General features: G+C 44.4%; 1 protein-coding gene across 1 annotated transcript in view; it reads right to left on the reverse strand.

Moving 5' to 3' along the window:
* RIN3 (Ras and Rab interactor 3) overlaps window positions 1-19,738 on the reverse strand; it is a 75,324-nt gene extending 55,586 nt beyond the window's left edge. Inside the window, exon 1 of the mRNA XM_040560379.1 lies at window positions 18,213-19,738. Coding sequence (XP_040416313.1) covers window positions 18,213-18,259 — 47 coding nt within the window. The 5' untranslated portion in view covers window positions 18,260-19,738. The remainder of the gene's footprint in view (window positions 1-18,212) is intronic.
* Window positions 19,739-20,040: the final 302 nt, after the last annotated feature.

A 20,040-nucleotide genomic window follows, 5' to 3' on the forward strand; every position in this document is an offset into this window, starting at 1 on the left:
CTGTGCACCCAGCGAGGCTGCCCTTAGGCAGCCTGCAGAAAGGCAGACCAAGACATCTCGCTGACTAAAAATAGCGGTGAGCGCTCCACGGCTGCACCACGGGCCTGCACTGGAGGCGGTGGTTGGCGGTTGCAGCGATGGACACGTCCCTGCCCCTGCGCCCCGCGGGGCCTGCGGCTGCCCCTGGGGAAGTCCACCACCTGCGCTGCCAGTCGCAGGGCACAGGGCTCAGAGGAGGGGGTGTTAGGATGCATTCAGCAGAAATTTGTCCCCTACAGAAGAGGTATCGGAGTAATTCTGGGCCCAGCCCTGCAGACTGCGCTCGGTTGCTCGGTGCGACCCAGCAAACCCTGCAGGTCAAGACGCACAGGACACAAACACAGCGAACCCTTTGGAAGGTTTGTTTGTTTTAAGTAAATAAAAACAGATGCATTGGCCATGCTGAGTGATGAGAGGGGCCATCCTGTGGTACCACATTAGCAACACCCAGTCTGACCTTATTCTCAGCTATGGACAAGGTGTAAGTATATTGAAATTATGCTGTTGGGAATCCTAAAGATCTGGGGTATGCTCTGCTTTAGATTTGTGTCCTGATCAGAGGGACAAAGAGCTAATTCTGTTCATTTTTAGTCCCCGCAGTCTAATGGCAGAATGGTATCAAATGCCGGTTTCCAGCTCCGGCACTGATTCAACAAGGCATTTATACAGGTGCTTAACGCTGCAGCCAGTGGGACTGCTGACAGTTCTGGTCTTAAGAGCTCTACTGGACAAGGCTATAGATGCACAGATATGTGCTCATCTTTCATCTGATTAATTGATTTTAAAAGTAAAGAAAACGTAGGAGAACATGCACAAAGTAATATGTTCTTCTGTCTCAGTTTTGCCGCTTAGACGTCAGAGCTGGAAAAAGCAGGACTCTTGCTTTTGATTTACTGTTATTTCAAGTCTTTTCATTTTCCTTTTTTTTTTTAAAAAAAAAAAAAAAGAAAGATATGGATCTTAAAGTAGTACATTTCAAACAAGGTCAGACTTAAACTACTAAAAGAGAGTCCCTTTAAAGGCCTAATCTAACACAGCATGCTTATCCTGAAATTTAGTATTTATAAAAATAGCCTTTGAAATCCCAAAACCAAGTGAGATTTTATTTTTAGTAGTTTTTTTTTCTTTTGCAACCCTATAGAGACAGCTTCCTTAGAAAATGTATGTTCCTCTGCAATCCCAATTGCTGATTCAGAATATTAGCCCACAGATTCATGATTTTAATCAATTCATTTTCAATGTCATGGCAAAGGCAAAAAGAATGAGAGAACTGTGCTTAAAAAAGCAAACAGAACTAACTTTCTTTTCACTTGTGCTAAAAGCCCAGCTTGTCACATAGGTGAGGAAATTTCTTTTTGATACAATAACTTATGATTTTAATCAGCATCATCTGAGCAAACATAGAGTTAAACAGCGGAGGGCAGCTTTCGGAAGTTAACCCCTATCACCTCTTGGTTTCTTTCTTTAAAGCAGAAACTAAAAGAAACACCCAGGAACCACGCAAAAAGAAAGCGTGTGCTAGATGGCATCATTCATACTTGGTAATGGGAGAGAAGTAATGAGCTGAAGGAAAAGACAAGTGGGTTATAGTGAAATACTCCATAACACTGTTAGCAAAAGCTACTCCACATATTAGTCACGCAAATGTGAATCTGTTCTTGCCAAGGATGTGTGAAACTGAGGGCAAAAGGAGGCCAGTGCTGATAATGCCTTCCTGTGTCACCAGGAGGTGACGTGCATTGCCCTAGCTCCAGTGATGCTGAACTCCATTACCCATTAATAATGTAGGGGAAAAGAAAAGGGCCAGCAAAGCACCAATATGCACGAATCCCATCACCTGCAGGGAACTGAGGGTATCAGCAAAGGCAAGGAAATGATACAGAGTGGCTTGGACCCAGGGATGAGCTCAGGCCCAGCGTTCCCCGGGGGGGGAGCTCAGCCTTGATGCGGGCAGAGGCACCCAGCCCTCTGCTCCCTCCGGCAGGCACAGCGCCTGCACGGAGCCCTGCTCACAGCAGCAATGCGGGCTTGGCACCAGGAACAACTGGCTGGTGAGGAAAAATAACAGAACTGAACTTGCAAAGCATGTGGATGCGTGTCAGGCTCCTAATCCATGCTTTAGAGAACAGATGAAAACCAGAAAATCATTCCAGATTTAGACATGCAAAATAAAAATTGAACAGTCAGAAAAGATTTGTTTTAATGGAAACATCTTGTGATTTGAGTGTGAGGGGATTTTCAGTGCAGATAATTAAAGGCAGTGGATGAGGCTTTTTGGCAGGAGAGGAACCCAGCCTTTTGGGGACCCTCAGGGATGAGAGCCCTGGTGTGGGGTATCCTTCCCACAGAAGCCAACCCAACCAAGAAGAAGGAAGCAGGCTGTAATACCTGTACACGGGGAGGAAAGGACAGCCCAGCAAAAGGGGAGGCTGTGATAAAAGGGAGAAGAGAGGAGTCATTAAGGAGGTTGTATTAAAACAGGGGAATGTTAGGCTAGATGCTTCCTGACAGCGAGTTATAACAGATGATGGATAAGTTCCGAAGAGAAGGGGGAGAGAACTGCATTGCCCAAATCTCTTAGAACACCATATTTAAAGCACTAGCAAACGCTTTAATGAGCCAAATCCTGTGCTGGCTAAGAAATGGGAGTGAATGACCTAACAGACCTCTTCCAGCTGTGATGCTGTGACCCATGACACACCAGTTGATGCAGTTATGGCACCAGTGCTTGACTTCTTTCCTGGGTGCAGCTGTCACAAAGATCCAGATGCCAGGCTGTGGGACTGCTTAATCCACCAATTTAATCTGGCTCCATGGTAGCTCTGGTAGCTGCAGAGAGAGGAGGGAGCACAGGCAGCTCCTGGGTTCTTGCTGTGCTGCCAATTGAAGGGATTTGCGGGGCCGTCGCAGCGAGCAGACGGCCTTTGCTATTTCACTCACTCAGAATTCACACATTGGATGATTTTGAAGCTCACAGTTTTCAGAAACAACATGCCGTTTCGCTAACTCTTTCCCCCTTCTCCCACCATCCTGCAAAATCCTTTGACTGGTACAGGCAGGTGCTCATTTTTGTTATGTGTGATGTGAAGCTGCAAAGCTGGCCTTAGAGCTGCCAGCTTTACATTTTTTATTAAGTTCTTCCTGCAAAGTACTTCTAAATCGCTCTGCTAAATGGAACTCAGTTGGGATGCAGGGGACTATGTGTTGCATATTGATTGGCAACACAGATTAATTAATTGCACGGGGATTACATGCATACACCTGCCCCAGTTTGGCAGAAGTTATCAGGTTGCTTGGTTGAAAGAAATAATAATGACAATGGTGATTTGGATTACTGCACAGTGACTGTGCACTGACAAAATGCTTTCTCTGCTTCAGAAACTGAGCCACACTTGCCAGCTGAATATTCCCAGAAATCATCAGAACTACAAGGAGATATAAGCCACTAAATTTCATGCAGGCCGGGGCATACCCTTGCAAAGGACTTCTGAAATGTTGCTAGGAACTTGCTGACACTAAGTGCTGAGATGCACAGAAGTTGTGTGCAATAGCAGCGGTGACTGACAGATGAGCTAGGTCAGAGTTTCCATCCGTGCCAGCCCCCACCAGCCTCTGCACTCCTGCACATCTGCAGCTTCTCCCTGCCACCAGAACAGGCCTGAGAAAATGCATCAGGTGTTATTAAATCTGAACCTTAAATCAGAAACTAAATGCTCTGCAGTGCACTGATTACTAATGACCGAAGTCCTTTCCTTGTTTAAATCAATCAGGTATAAGAATTAGCAACTAGTCTTTTATTATTACTTATCATTACTATTGCTTCTGCTTCTTCCTTTGAATATTAGAAGGCATCAAGAGAGAGCAAGAGCAGTGGTTTGCTGTGCTGTCCTCAAGGAAAGAGGCACTCTGGAATACCTGTATTCACGGCAGAGCAGGTGCCACAGCTGCTAAAATGTCTGCCAGTGGGCTTGTTACTGGGGAACTGAAGAAGGACAAGAGACCTTAACTCCACGTCCCGGTTGAAGAGCAAGTTTTTGCACCAAAGCCACCTGGTACCTGAAGGGATACTATTCGGAACAAGCCAGTTTGTGTCTGAAGCTCACTTGTGTGGAAACCCTTCAAGTGCAGCAACACGGTTTACAAAGCACAAAGGAGCTGAAGAAGGAGGAAAAACTAGAATCTCCTGAAGCTGGCACACCAGTCCTGGTGGAAGTAGATGGACAATGTTCGTAATTCCTGAGGCTGAAAGAGAGAACTGCGAGCAAGGAGCTTCATGGAAGGCGTCAGATGGTGGTGCTGAGATCACACAATTAAAAAGACTGACAGAAAACTCACAGCCCTGTTCTATACCATGTGTCACAACCAACCCAGTTGGACTCAGTCTGCCACTGGTGATAGAGGCAGATCATTGAATCTGTTTTTTCACAGTCACCTTCATGCTGAAAAGGGTATGAAGTTCTGAACCTAGCCCACTGAAGAAGGAATAATCAGAGTTAGAAGAGTAGCAGCAAAAAAGTGCAACAAGGTTTCTTTAGCTAGACCCATTCTACATACTTAACTACCCATGTTTTTCTTGGTGTAATATCACTTCTGATTAGATAGACTCATTAAAAGACTCATTAAAAATCTTTGTTTTGACACTTGTGAATTCATGTGCTGTTCTTTCAGCTTACTGGAAGGGAAGTTAGGCAGTGCCACAGCTAAAGGGCCTCAAGACGTATTTTGCTTCCATCTTAGATGTGGTCATTTCTCAATGCCTTCTCTTCATTTTCACAAGTCAGTCCATATTTGCTCCTTTGATCAGTTCAGAGCAAACTAATCCAAAATGGAGGAGAGGGATTCATTTAATTTTTGGACCTGCGTTAGGTGACCTTGCTTAAGTTTTGTTTTATCTCCCAAAAGCTGATGGAATGGAGGCTGGTACCCCAGACACCTACTGAGAGAGCTCCATCATCTGTAAACTTCTTGAGTCATTTAATCATAAAACAGAGTATTAAGAAAATGGGAGGGCAGAAAAGTGACTCATGGAAAAACCTGTAGCAAAATAACTAACATTATCCATCAAAAGTTGATGCCACATAGTAAATTTGGACTTCACTGAAAGGTTTTTTCATAATAGAGCCAAGAGAGCAGACAGAAATCAAACCAACAAACAGAAAAACAAACAAAACAAACGAACAACAACAAACAATGAAAAAGCCAAAAAGCAGTGAGAGAAGAAAGTTCTTGAGGTCTTCAGAGATCACACCCAGCTGATTGGCACCCTTCAATTAGAAATAAAAAATAAGTTTCTTGGCGGGCAGGCAAAATGTCAGGGAAAAGATGTAGGTAGTTAAGCAAGAAGGTTCCTGCATTGTAAAGTTCTGAGGTGTATGGAAAAACTGGATAATGGAAGTGGCAATGACAGGCTCAGTGTGTCCCACGAAGCAGGTTTGGCTGTTCAGTAGTCCTTCTTACCTTGCAGGAGGCTTGTGTTACTGGTCTGGCTCAGTAATGTATGCGTAGCTCAGGAAGTAGTGCTTCTCAAACCGTGGTCTGCGGACAACCTGTGGTTGGCAGAGCACTTCCTCTTGCTCACTGCTCTCCTTGTTTCCACTCTAGCTTTTATGTCCACCCTCCATCTGTTTGGTCTTTGATCTACAGTTGATGCCCTGCATTTCCCAGCCTCTCCTCTCAGCCTGTAAATCACCATGATTAATAGCCAAGGCAGCAGCTGTTCCAGCTGCCAAAAGGTGAGCAGTAAGGCAAACCAATGGTCCCTTACATACTGTCCGTTCCTCCAGTATCCCCTGCACCTCACAGCTCACCAAACATCTCTGTTCACCACTTCACTTTCTGATACAGACACCCTCAGCTTCAGCAGTGAAGGTTTGCACCCTGCAATTGAAGGCTCACTTTGGTGAGCTTTTTGTTACACACCAGGGATTTCCAAAGTGCCCCCCTCTGTGAACACTAGCAGGGGGTTGTATGTACAGACTGCAGGTATCCACCTCTCCCCAGCTGGACCCCACCTGTATATGTTCATAGCTGTTGGCCAAGTCATCACCCTGTCTGAGAGCTCATCTGCTGTTAAATCACCAGGCACTCACCTTCCTGGTCACAGAAGCCACAAGAAATCACAAAGTATGAGAAAGTACTATCATACTCCATACAGGGATCGGTACAACCACTAGCTGTACAGCTGGAAGATCAGTAATTGATGTATCAAACTATCAAGTAATGAGCAACCACAACGAAGCAGTGGCAAAACTCCTGTCAAAGCCTCTGGTTTGGTCCTGTCAGCCAACGTGAATTGCAGGAGTCCTTTCAAGGAGAAGGAAGGTGTACCTAAATGCTCATTAAGTTACTAGTTTCACTATGCTTCCTAGGTTCATTAGGTCTGCCCCTCCATTTACATGTATATTATAAGGAATTGCATGTGCACGAGAAAACCAAACAAAATGCAAACTAATTCACATTGCTGCTAACACCCAGGTCAGCTCTACTAACAAACCAGCAGTCCATCACTGACAGCCATGACCCGGGCAGAAAAAAAGATAAGAACAAACATCAAAAATTCCCTGAAGGAAGAGGCCTTCTTTCAAAACCCTGTCCAAGTTGTTTTCCTCAGTCCACCTGTTTTCTGCAATTATTAATGTAGAAATTAATGCAGATACTAATGCATGTGAGCACCACAGTGAGCTTGAGCGAACACATTCTATTGGTGCAATGTGACTTAGCTTGTACTTAACTCACAAATGCTACTGTTATCTTTATTTAACCTTGCACATACAAGTTTTTGCACTCCACAATTTGACTCAAAATATCTTATCAACTGTCTTTCTGTTTTTCCTCAGTCAAAACATACATTCCAGCCTTAGCAAATTACCCCTTTGCAAGGTTTACTGCTCTTACTGTTCAATAGACAGCGGCTGTATTAAAGATAAGTCTTTCTCCCCCGTATTCATAATCAGAGCTCTTAGGTCATTTGACCTTTGCCTGTTTCAAACCCAAATTATTCTCTCAGGAATTTCAGCGTATCAGCAAAACTGAAGATTTTTCTCTGTGTGCATGCAATGAAGAATAATTTGTACTTCTGCAAGGCCCTTTCACTGCAAAGAAGAGAGCTTCTGAAATGCAGGACTAGCCAGAAGTCATTTCTGCCAAGACCAGAGAAGCCAAAGAAAACAAATTTTCCTTAAGAAAAAGCTGCAAAAGTATTTGATGGTCAATTCTATTTTAACTTCTCTGGAAAGGTTTTTGAGGTGCAGGAACCAGAAACAAATGTTTGGAAGAAAAGGAACAATTTCCTAGGCTGTAAGAACAAAAGAAAGTCAGCAACCTTTCTCTCCCTGTGGCGTCAGAGCACTAGAAGGGCCCAGCAGAGCCACCAGCTGGACAGAAGACAGATGAATTTGTTCTGTGCCTTTCAAAAATATGTGACGTGCTGGAAGCACAGAGTACCTTGTTTTGACTGAAGGGCCAGGGTTATTGGAGGTTTCACCTCGCCCTTTCTCAGCTCATCAGGCCAGGAAGGAAGAGAGGAATGAGAACCCTGGGAATGTTTTCTCTAAATTGTGTTCACTTAACAAAGAGGGGAAAGAGAAATGGAAAATAAAGGAGAAATTCCCAAATTCAAACTTAATTAAGAATATATTGCAATTTTGCTTAAATAGAACCTTAATGTTTCAAATCCTATATATTAAAAATGAGTCAAAGTTGTATAACGTGTCAGAGCAAAAACTCCTTTAAGAGTTATTAAGATGTTATAAAATTTAAAAAATAGTTATAAATGCAACGTCTTTCCTCACCTTGTGAATGAATTTAGTGTAGACATACGAGATACATGAGATACAAGGCACTAACCACACAGACTTGCATGAAGCTAAGCAGTCTTCCCCTCTTCTAAGAAAGACCTGTAAAAGTTTATCTCAGTCTTGATTTGCAAATAGAAACGTTCTTTTCACTAAGGGAAATAAATCCATTGAACTTTTGTCCTGTGATATCTCAAGGAGCAGAAATGGGCCTTCAGCGTTTCAAGGCTGGTGCCCCTCCCATTGGGTTAAGGGTCTTCAAACCAGTCATTCAGTCACTGATCTTCAAACTTACTTAAACATAAATTTTCATATTTTGGGTAAGATTTTGTTCCAATTTCAGTGTGAATGCATTTCAACACATGGTGCTGTTGGTAAAAAAAAAAAAAAACAAATCTAACTTTATGAACTTACTCTTTGTCATCGCTTATCCTTACTCCAGCAGTTTCAGATTCCACATATTTAATTTTGATTAGGCATTGGAGAAGTGTGCTTATTTCTTGCTTATCAGGGATCTGACAGGATCCCTGCCTGCATTCACAGTGATGTGAAGTTAGGGATTTGCTTTCCCAGGGGAAGAAGACAAAGAAGAAAATGGCTTGTTGGGGGATTTCAGGGTAATGGAAAGGTGGTGAAGAGTGCTGGTCCCCCTGTGCAAGGATGAGATAGGTGTTCTGGCTTGCAGGGCTAAGCTGAGCAACCTGCCCTGCCGGTGGGCATGGCCCTCACCATCCTGTGCTGCTTGGACAGCCTGGGGCCGAAGTGCTGGTTCTGGAGACGTGTCAGACACCTCGAGCTGTCCCTGCGGCAGCTGGGAGCTCAGCGTGTGACTGCAAAACCTGCCAAGCAGCAAGGTAAGTCTGTCAGCTCCCACAGCCCCAGCTAAACCCCCGCTTGTTCATCTAACAGTGCTTACAGTCACTTGGCCACCAGGGCTGTGATATAAATAAACCATGACCCAAAGGCTGCGGCTTCACAGCAGCTGAAGACAATCCATAACAGCGTTGCCGTGGTTATGTCCTCCCCAAAACACCACTGCTGCACCCACCCTCCCCTCCCCTCCCCTCCCCTCCTCTCCTCTGCCCTCCCGGCCGCCATTGCGTCTCTGACCTGAGGCAATCTGACTGAGGGGGTGAGAGGGCACAAGAAGGCCTTGTGTTAGACACAGCTCTCTGGCCCGGCTCCCTGCTCAGCTCAGCGAGGCACAAACAGACATTTGAAAGGGATTCACCCCACTGGCACCAGGCACCCTGAATTACTCCCTGGAGCTGCTTCTTCTCCTCCAGTAAGGCCACAGATGCTCATGGGTGCACAGGTTCCTAAATCGGACACAACAATTTAGCTCCTAATGTCAGACAGGATGAACCAGGCTAGATCTAGATAGCTAGGCCCAATTGCAACGGGAGATGCCAGAATCCCAGGTCCAGGGACCTACCATGCAGCCCCTACCATCCATCTCTCTGACAGGCTGCTCTTCACAGAGCCCCTCAGGCAAACTCCACCACAGTTTCCCAGCCCTAAGGCCCCATCCTGGCTGGGAAGGTAATGCTGTCACTTTAGGTTTTGGCTTGAAAAGGTTACCAACGAGCTCCAGTCTAAAGTAACTTGCCAGAGAAAGAATTAGGATGGGAACTCAGTACAAAATTACACCAAAATGCCCCGTGTTACATGTTTGTCCTCTGGACAGAAAGGAAAGTGACCTAAAGCCAACCTCCCTTCTGTCTACTGATTCAGCAGGAGAAGCTCTGAGCTTTGCCTGGTTTTTGTTTTTTTGTGGGGGGTATCATGAGTGACAGATTTCTTGGAGAGAACTCAAGGGAAAACAAAGGAAAGAGAGAAGAGAGAATAAATTCTTGGCAGGCAAGATGAAAGGTTGAGCCAGGTTCCGGGCTGTCAATTAGCCAAATATGTGGGACAACCTTCTTTTGCCTACAAGTCTGCTAGCAATTTGCAGAACAGCATTGCAGGTAGCCAGCAGGGCTGCCAGTCTCCAGACTCTGCTATTTTTCCGTCTCTGTTTCCTTGGTGAAGTTTCCCAAGCAGCACACAACTTAACTGAGTTCATAAGGGGCAGCAACTGCTTCCAGTTCTGCCCAGCAGCCGCTTTTACAAGACAGAGGCTTCATAAAACTGGCTTTCTCCAGAGGGCCACAGGAGAAGTGCACCTGAGCTGTGAGGACTCCTTACATTTGGCAAGGTTTCCCCAGCATCCAAAGGGCTGAACGTATTTAGTTGGTTTCAACAAAACACTTGAAATTCCCAAACAATTCGTTAGCCTTGCAAAAGCAAATGGAAAGTACTAATTAACATAGTCAGGGAATTATTTCAAGTAGTAAGACAGGTCTTTCAACCCCACCTGAAACAGTGTTGTCCCACAGACAAATTGCAGAGAGCAAATGCCAGCAGCCCCAGCCCTTGCAGGACCAGATCTGAGCCAGGACTGCAGTCCAGCTCAGAAAACAACTTTCTAGGGCATGGTTTCATGCTCCTCTTAATCCAAGGCAATTGCAAGGATACTGCTGAAAGGGCAGTCCCCTGACCGCACTTGCACATGCTCCCCCCTCTTTGCTTTTGCTGCTTCTCTTGCCTCAGATCTAGAGGCTGTGTAACCACTAAGGAAGTTGGTTCGGCACCCTAATCCAGCAGAAAACTCATCCACTGAAAAGAAAAGGCTTTCTGGGAACTGGATTCTGTTTCTGGCCTTACCCCAAACTTAAAGGATGGTTGAGAGCAAGGGCAGGGAATAAATGCATTACAAGGATCGAAGGGTTACGGAGTGACTATAACCAATTCAGCTCCATGAGCTTGTGCTTCAATTTCTCTTCCTACAGTGGCTGTAGTAAATACCTGTCTTCAGCTGGTTGCCAGGAGGCTTCACATTCGTGAAACATCCAGTGATCCTCTCTTTATACGTACCAGGGCTTTATATTAATCATACAATGTCATTAAGATGAGTGAAAAAGCCTTGTCCCTTTTAAAGGTATTGATAATGCAGAAAGCAGAAATTCTTAACTTGACCATAAACATATTCCCTGTTTAGCAGAAAGGTGATGGAAAGTCTGGGAAAGGCACACTGATATGCATGTATATATTCATCTGTTTGAAAAGAGCTGCATTCTTCAGCACTCCCTGGCTCGTGTGCATCTAATAGAATATCTATTTAGGAAAATGTGACTAGCATAACCAGCTATGCAGTGCTCACATCTGCTAATCCTTTGCTGCTCAAGTAATTATCTTCACTTGCAAAAAGATTTATACTATTTTGGGTGCAGGCAAAGAGGAGCTAAGCACTCCAAACCTCTCACAGCTGAAACCTCGAGGGAAGCATTACCTTAGCATTCCCACTCTGGCAAGATACATTGATTTAGAGATCCCATTTCTGGAAGTGGGTAGAATTAGTTTAGATAGCTCAGAGAGGCATAAAATGGACAAAGGAAAGGCTTGCGGCTACGATATTTACCATATTGGGTGACGCCTGTTGCTCTATTATATTTGCACAGCTTAAATAACTCTGCTTGCTTGACCACAGCTGCTCTGCAGCGCTGTTTTATCATGCCTTTAAACACACATATACACACACAAACTTCACAGCTAAAAAACACCAGCTGAAAGCTTGCCTTGTCCGTCTGAGAAGCAAGAACCCAAGAGCCTGGAAGGGATTTCTGTCTCAGTTTCTCTCTGTTGGAGTTACTCCGGACTGACACCAGCAAAAACCTCCAACTTGGCCACGTGCACGCCTGGGGATTGCTTCAGTCAGGGGGAGGTTGGGGTTGTACACGTGTTCCTACACTGTTCAAGCAGCTTGTCGATACCAGAGTGCTGCAGAGAGCGAGTGGGGTGCCAAGAGTCTTGGCAGAAAATACAGCATGTGCATAAGCAACCTTGTGTACCAGCCTCCACTGTCCCTCTGCAGAAGATGGGTTGCCACCCTCACACATCTCTACCCTGCGTAGGAGCTTAGCAGAGGTTTGACAGCCAGGTTTTAACCCCTGCAAATGCTATGCACCCTTTCTGGTGGTTAGTCCCCCAGGAGGCCTGCCCCTGGTCAGCTGTCTTCTCACTGCTGCTTTTCTTTAAGCCACCTAGACCAATGCTGGAGCCTGGGCGTGCCCACCACCCTTACACGCCCTGCTTTGCAGTATAGATGCGCCCTGCCCCTGTCGACATGATTTTCAGAGTATTCCCCTGCTGGCTGGCTCTCCTGGAAGTGCTGCCCACCTTCGTTTGACTGGTGGGTATGCAGGACAGGACTCAATAATATATACACACCTTCCAGAGCTTTTGCTCTTCAAATTCAAGGGCAGCCCCTATTGGTTTCACTCCATTAATGCAGTGTTATGACCCCTACAGTCCATGGCTAGTAATTCCAGTAATTTTACCCAGCTTTGAGCAAGTCCTACAGCTCTGATAAGAGTCAGTGACCCAAGCCATTCCCACTAGGACTGTAAGGGCATTGCCTCCTCTCATTCAGTGAATGCTGGAGAAGAAAGCACCTTTATTAAATCTCTTATGTATTACCCGTGCCCAAGTTTTAAGAAAGAATTTTTCTCATATATCCCTGCACAAATACTAATGTTTGAGGGTCTTTAGCATTATAAAATACACAACAAGCACTCCAGCCCCCTCCAGCTCAGAGATAATGACCACAAATATTCACCAGGGCAAAGAAAATCACTTCCTTCTCCACACACAACCCCACTAAAGTTTGGGCGAATGTAACTGGGAAAACCAAAGACTGCCAGAGTTTCGTTCTCTCCATCCTCACACTGAACCTCCTGTAGGAGCAAATTATTTCTCCTAAGCCAGACAGAATTAGGTGACCAGCAGGATTTCTACTATAGACTTTGCAGCCTTGAGAAACTGATAAAAGGACCTCCTCCAAACAGAAGAATGTTTTTTCAAGCCTTTCTCCTAAACATCAGCATCATCTTGCCTTTGGCCACCTTAAAAACTCCTAACAAATTTCAACTAATCAATTCTTACATCGCTCTGATGATATAGTGCTAATACTCAGTTATAATTCATACCTGGGACAACTGTGGTACAGATAGGGTAAGATCAATAAGCAGGTCTTGCCTTTTTGGATGATTATTGAAAATAAGCACCATTTATTTAGGGGTCTCCTTATTTACTTATCTGTATTGCAATAGCATCCCCAGTCCTCTGTACGGATAAGCACCAGCACGTTCATTACTGGTTAGGGTCCCTGCCTCGAACTGGTTCAGTAATCCAAATGCAGCTGAGGCAGATGGATGTGGCTGCAGTGCCCCTGGGGAGAAACCCATTCACAGTCCCACTGCTTTGGGGTTTAGCTCTGCTGTGAATGGCCAGCCAGCCAGCCAGAGCCCCAGGGGTGGAGAAGCTGGAGGAGGAGGAGGCAGGTGGATTTCGTACTTGGTGACAAGAGAAGTGACTCTCTAGGGACCGTACCCAGCTGTGAGAGGTCACAGGAGCTCCTTTGAACCATACGAGGCACGTGTGTAAGGGGTGGGTGGGGTGGACAGAAGTTGAATTAAAGGCAAACGAGTGATTCAGTCTCGATCCTACTCCTAGTGCAAACCTGGCCCTAGATGAAGATTTACCGTGGAGATTCCACTTTAGTTACCTATGATGAAATACCCATTCAGCACCACAGAAAGAAAAATAATCTGAAAAGTGGGAAGTAATCTAGGACACATGGTGGATTGTGGACCACCCCTTAGAACAGTGCTTTCTCTCCAAGAATTGCTGCTTAAGTGCCTTTTTAGCATGGCTTTTCATTAACTGCTTCCACTGTTTTTTTTTAAGGTTTAAGGTTCCACTGTTTTTTTAAGGCCAGAAGAGGCCTTAAAGATACTCTTCTGCAGAAAAACAGACTTCGTCCATTCTTGTTTTCTGTTTTGATCCATAACTATTCTAAACGTAAACCTAAAATTTTCTTTGGTAGTATGAATGCTTCACACTGCAGTTGGGAAAGTGTGGCTAGTCTTCAGGGACACCGCAGGGCTTTTGATGACCATCCTTACCCTCTGCTCACAGATCCATCTGTGGATTCTGTCACAATTCTTGTGACCAGAATTCGGTCAGTCATTCCAAACAGCTGCCTTTGCTTTCTAATGACCCCCCCCAAAGAACTATTTATTTCTATTCCCAAATGCAAAAAAACCTACTCCCTTCCAAAATTATAATGGTTAAAGGTCTGCGATGGACAGTATGTTGTCCTAGTTTCACTAGCTCACTTAGGTTTCTGTGCTCTTTAGCAATCAAAGCAGACAAGCACTTAAAGCTCTGGGAATTTAACCTTGCTGCAGCTTCTTTTTCTAATAGACTGGTTTTAGGTATTTAATGTCTGTTTTTCAGGTCAATTTAGAGATCTTTCTGAGTCTCACAAACCTATGCTGCTGATCTCTGAGAAACCATCTATATTTAATCACGGATGAGTAAAAATATAGTCCTACTATATTTTTAGTAGGAAAAATACTATAAAATAGATCCTCTCTGAGATATGTGAACTACGTGCACGTGGTGTGGCAGGGGATGGAGCCAAGCCAAAGCTGCAACAAGCAATCCTCACAGCCACTCTCCAGGACACACCATTGAGCGTGTATAGCTGTACACACGGAGCGAGACAGCCGCATTCACACACACGTGTGTGTATTTCAGCCTATACTGCCTCTAGGTTGGAAAATCAAGAGAGCACGTAGCCATTTAGGACAGGAAGTGAGAAACTATCTTTAGCTGAAACTGTAGTGGAGAGGAGATGAACAGAAGATTGCTTACGGCTTACGTTCATGCCTCCATTCCTATGAACGCCGGCATGGGGCTGTCTGCAATGATGAGGAGCTCCCTAATCAAGGGCAACTTTTTGAGTGTGGTCTGCACCTGAGCTATCGAAGGGCCAGTCGCCTTCCGCGCTAGCACCAGCACCACTGCACAAAGTGCTCAAAGCACCCACTGAGGCTGGCGATCACACGATGAGTCAGTGTGGTTGTGAACACGCTTTTCTCTTAATTGAATTTCAGGAGATAAAAGTCCACTCTGTGAGTGCACCAAGCCTCTTTAGAGAGCACCTCTTTCTTTGTATCTTTACAGTAATATCCTGATCCTGGTGCAACGCAGTTATTTCCTTCCTGAGAAGCACCATCCTGTGGGAAAGGAAAATCTTCCCCTTTATCAGAGTTTGACAGACATCAGGGGGATTTGATAACACTGGTTTGTTTCCAGCTGCCTGAACTGCCCCTTCCCCACTTCAGCACAGCTCCCCACATGTACTGGGCTGAGGGTTTTGTTCAGCAGCACTCTGCATTGTGCCCAAGACCTTCTGAGGCCAACACAACTTGCTCACCAATTCAAACCAGCTTAGATTATAGTTCTTCTCATAGGACAGCTCTCAAAGAGAGTTGTATTTTTCTTTAAAATTGTTTTCTCAGTTCAAACCTGAAAATGTTCGTGTTAGACTTACTCACCCTACCGCAGAGGGAGGTGTGTAACCTGGGCAGGAGAGCCACTCGATATGAGAGCTTTTTTGGCCAACAAGGATTTGAAAGCTCCCATTCAAGCACAAAGGATGGGTTTGACGGGGTGCTTACCAGAGTTGTTCTCTGGCATTCTCTACACAGGAGATCAGATTAGATAATCAAATCAGTCCCCTCTGAAGCTAAGATCTGTGAGCCCATGAGAGTCGTACGTTCCCAGACTCCTCCAGTTCTTGGCCTCTTCTTTCTACATTCGCTGCGTGAAATCAATGTCAATTGTGATGGTGGGTTTTGTGCCAAAAAGACGTGGCTCCAAAAAGATGTACGGCCATCACTTCATTAGCTAGCCTGGTGCCCCAGAAGTGAGAACCGCTGTAACCCATCCCAACTGCCTGCACCAGCCACTGTCCTCAATGACTATTTAATATTTACATATTGCTGATTATGTCTGTCTCGGCTCCCCGTCTGCTCTTCTCATCATCTCCTCCATACATTTCCCAGATGTTGGAATGAAGGCATATACCATTTCATGAAACTGTGGTCACCAGGCTCAATCAGCTCACATTTCTCCAGATGTTTTGTGATCTCATCACTTATTAACGCTCCTAGCTGAGTTAGCCTGACTCTAGCTTGGATAACTGGTTATAATTTCCTTGTTCCTCTCCAACCCGTTTTGGAAGAATCTGATTAGACTGATTTCTATCCAGCCCTTAGTTAGCCTCCTCCCCACATCTGTCTCTGAGGAGCTATTGGTTTTGGATGCAGATTTCTTCCCAGCATCTTCCTGCCATTTCAAAGGTGTAAGTAAGCACAACCTCCTTAGTGATTTGCTACATGCAAAGTAGACCCTTTGGTCACTGCAAGGACTAGACACACAGACACTTTCCAAGTTGCCAGGGTACTCCTATGATAATTAGCACTACCATAGTTTCTGTGCATGTAAGGAAGTTTTCCCATTTAATAACCCACAATTTTCAAAATAAATTATTAATTAATTAATTAATTAAGACCCAGGTGGACAAAGGTACAATCTCAGCAGTTGCTCACGCAATTTTTGTGCACAGAATTTTAAATTGTGTCCAAATTGTCCCATCATCAGTTTACCTCTGTTACCATCTCTTTCGAAAGCTACCAATTTTATCTACAAATACTTTACGAAATATGTGCCTAGTTCCACGTGAACATAACCAAAAAGTCACATTTAGTCAGTTAGTCACATTTCTAATTCCGTACCATGTTGGAGGCCACAAGGTATGCTCGCTGAAGTGTAATTTTTTAGGATCTTCAGCAATATTCTGACATGCAAACAAAGTTGAAACACATTTTTAATTACTTAAGTCCTTATTTAAGAGTGGGAGATAGACTGTAAATAAAGACAATCAGTTAATGAAATAAAAGTATGTTATTAAATTATTCAGATGCTCACAGATTTATGAAGAACACATGCGTTATGCCCGTTCATGCTTCGATATTCCTTCAACCACTTATTTACAGCCCAAATCTAGGGTTTGTGGCTTATTTTCTCCTGCAACACTAAACTGAAAGCAAATCTTTGTAAGTGTGTGGCTCCTTTCAACCAAGTTAAGAAAGTGATAAACAGCATAAATCTTTCAGTTTCTCAGTATGTGGCATCTTAACTATCATAAATGCAGGGAGTATCTGCAAAGTACCTATTCCTTGGATTGCTATCTACTAAGTTCCTCTTGTCAGTCAGCTGGGATTTGGTTCTTTCCTTTTTTTTTTTTCTTTTTTTTTTCTTATGGCTATGTGATCCTTGTCCCTTAGTGTTTGGCACTAAGTTGAACTGAGTAATTGTACCTTGGACCAGGCGTAACGTTGTTCCTTGTGACTCAGTAAATATCTGAAGGCAAAAGCAGTGACAGTTGCAATGCAGGGTTTTCCCTCCATCCCCTGCACTCCATGTGCACATTTGGGACAGTGCTATGGTGGAGCTATAGCTGCCTGTCAGCGGCTTTTCTACCCCCTTTTTGACTGTGTGCTGCAAGCTGAAGGAGACCGAGTTGCAGCACACTTGGTGACTGAAAATGCAAGTACACCGTATCCACCCACCTATACAGCTTCTTCTACTGCACCCACCATGGACACAGCTAGGAGCTTTCATTCGTGGGAAAAAAGTCTTTCTAAGTGTGTCAGGCAGATAAAAAGCGCTCTTAATATCTGGTATTGTATGTTTTTCCAAGGGGGTGACTGGAAGTTCCAGCAGCTGTGTCATTTTCCCCTGATTGTTTTCAACAGGAAACAGAAACGCTCAGCTTCAGCATCGGCTTTATGATATAACTGAGCCTTGGGCAGATTCCAGCCTGATCCTGGAGCCCCGGCAGCTGACTGTCCTCCCAGTCAAAACCTATTTTCTCTCCCACTGTGTTTTCTTGGAGCATGAACCTGCAAGGTGCCGTGTCTGTTTGCCAGGAGCGAGGAAAGCCTGGAGTCGTTTCCTAACTGAAAGTACGTCTGAAGTCTCCTGGGAGTCTGCGGACATGGTTCGTGTGCACCTTCGCTAGGTAGGGCTGGAGTGAGCACCAGCTTGTAGGGACGAGCCCTTACCCAATTCTCAGCATTTCAGTAGAAACAAAGCAAGCCTCCCAGGAAGGATTTGTCACGTTTCCAAACAGCACAGAACTCCCTTATTCTGTCCTTTCCCCTAAATCGCAGCTTGGAATTTGTGCTTATTCTTCCCTAAATAGCTGAGACTCCAGTTAAATAAAGGTATCGCAGTCTGTTTTCAGCAGGAACATGTTAGCTAAAGGAAATACTGTAACTTACAGCATGATCGTGCCACACCATTGCGATTGTGTAGCTGAAAACCCCCCAGCCAGCTTGCAAATGCAGTTGAGAGCTCTTTGTTAAGTGGGAAAAGCAAAGCGACATAGTTACTAAAAACAGTGACTTAAGTTTCAGGACTTACCCTGAGTCATCCCTGGCTCCCTCGTCTCCAGCTGATGTTTTCATCATTACAGCAAACTTTAAGATACTTTCTGTTTCACAGTGGCTTTAGAGTTCCTTGGTAAAGAAAGCAATTCCTTGCCATCGCTGAGCAGAACCTCCACATCCTTAGGTTTGTACTGAAGATGATATTTCAAGGGACTGCAGGGGGAGGATGTGTGAAACCAGCTTCAGGCTCGGTAGTATCGGAGGGCAGACAACTAAACAAGCACTGAAATGAAAGCAAACTGCCAAGAAGGTCTGATTTTAGCCTCTCTTATTTCTACTTCCTGTATTTATATGAACGGGGGATTTCAGGAAGAGGCAGTCTTTGGTGGTCAAGGGTGTGTGTGTGTGTGCGTGCGCGTGTGTATTATAAAGCCATATTTAGTAGTGAAGGCAGGTTAGCCTTATTAGAGAGAAGGGCCCGAGACTGTCAGCTTCCAGTTTGTTTCTCTAACGTAAGTAAATTTGCGGGAAATTGTTTTACAGACTACAGGTATGTCAGTAGGCAACAGAGCATGGTGAACTTTGTAAAGGATTTTATAAGCAGCAAGGCAGTAAGTCTCCGTCTGCAAATTCCTGAAGCATGTGTATTTCTATTGCTTGAGTAACTGGAACCAGATGGAGCTTGGAAACCTTTATATTTACACAGGACCTGAGAAAGTGAAATGTCTAACACAGACAGAGGACAGTTATGCAAAAAAGTTCCTAGTTAAAGCAAAAGGTAATGGTAAGGCTGTAAGACTGCTGGTAAACGAGTAGCTATCCATGCCGTGAAGCTCCAGACAGCCTCGGAGCACATTTGACCTGGAGTTACTGAAGTGGTTGAGTGGTGTGTGCCGTACTGGAAACCCAACTAAATATAGACCAGCTGTGGAGGCTGGGGACTGACAGATGTGCTGTCAGACAGGGCTGGTGGCACTCCTATTTGGCAGCTCTGTCATTCAGGAAATACTGGATGCTGGGAGAACGCATTATGGAAAAGAATACAGCAGAAATATGAAGCAGAGGCAGAGAAAAGCAATTCATGGAACAGAGAGGGAGACCTTTTTGCTCCTTTTATTTTCAAAAGGAATTTCTCAGCTTTTGAAGATATTGTCCAGCAAGCAGGCTGTGCCATGCAGCCCACACTGGAAATGGAAATGCCAGGCAGCTGTCAGCATATCAGTCTGAGGGCGACTAGACCTCAGTGTACAGCACAGAGCCAGTTCTGCTGGCACTGAGCTAGGGGGAGTCCGAGGGACCATTACCATCATCAAGACGCACCTGTGCATCTCAAGATGAACTCTTCTCAAGGGTTTTTCAATCAAACCCGTTGGCGTTAGAAGGTGTATCTTCTAGCTTTTAGAAGGGTTTCTCTTAGAAAGTCCAAAAGCCTGACTGGAAGGCTGCATGATGGAAAAGAGCTAAGATTTTGCAGCAGAATACCAGTTTTCAGCAAGTGTTAGGCATTTCCAAGATGTTGTTGGGCAAGAACTATTAAAAACACACAGGAAAAAAAAAAAGAAAATGACAGAATATGAAAAATCCAGAATTGTTGTTGTGTTTCAGTTTCACTCGATTTGGGAGCTCATTTTTTTGTTTCTTGTGAAATCTTTCACACAATTTGCAATTTAAAGAATGTACACTTTCAGAAGTTTAAAGTTTTGAAATTACTTGTGTTAAAGATATTGGGCAAAAGTTATTTTCAAAGTTTCTTTTTTTTTTTTTTTCCCCCTGCAAAATATTTAGTATCTTTGCAATACACTTAAGCATTTCTGTAGAATATTCAAAGTATGAAAATGAAGACAAGTTTTTATGTAAGAGAT

The sequence above is a fragment of the Cygnus olor genome, chromosome 5 (assembly GCF_009769625.2).
Source record: "Cygnus olor isolate bCygOlo1 chromosome 5, bCygOlo1.pri.v2, whole genome shotgun sequence".
Lineage (NCBI taxonomy): Eukaryota > Metazoa > Chordata > Aves > Anseriformes > Anatidae > Cygnus > Cygnus olor.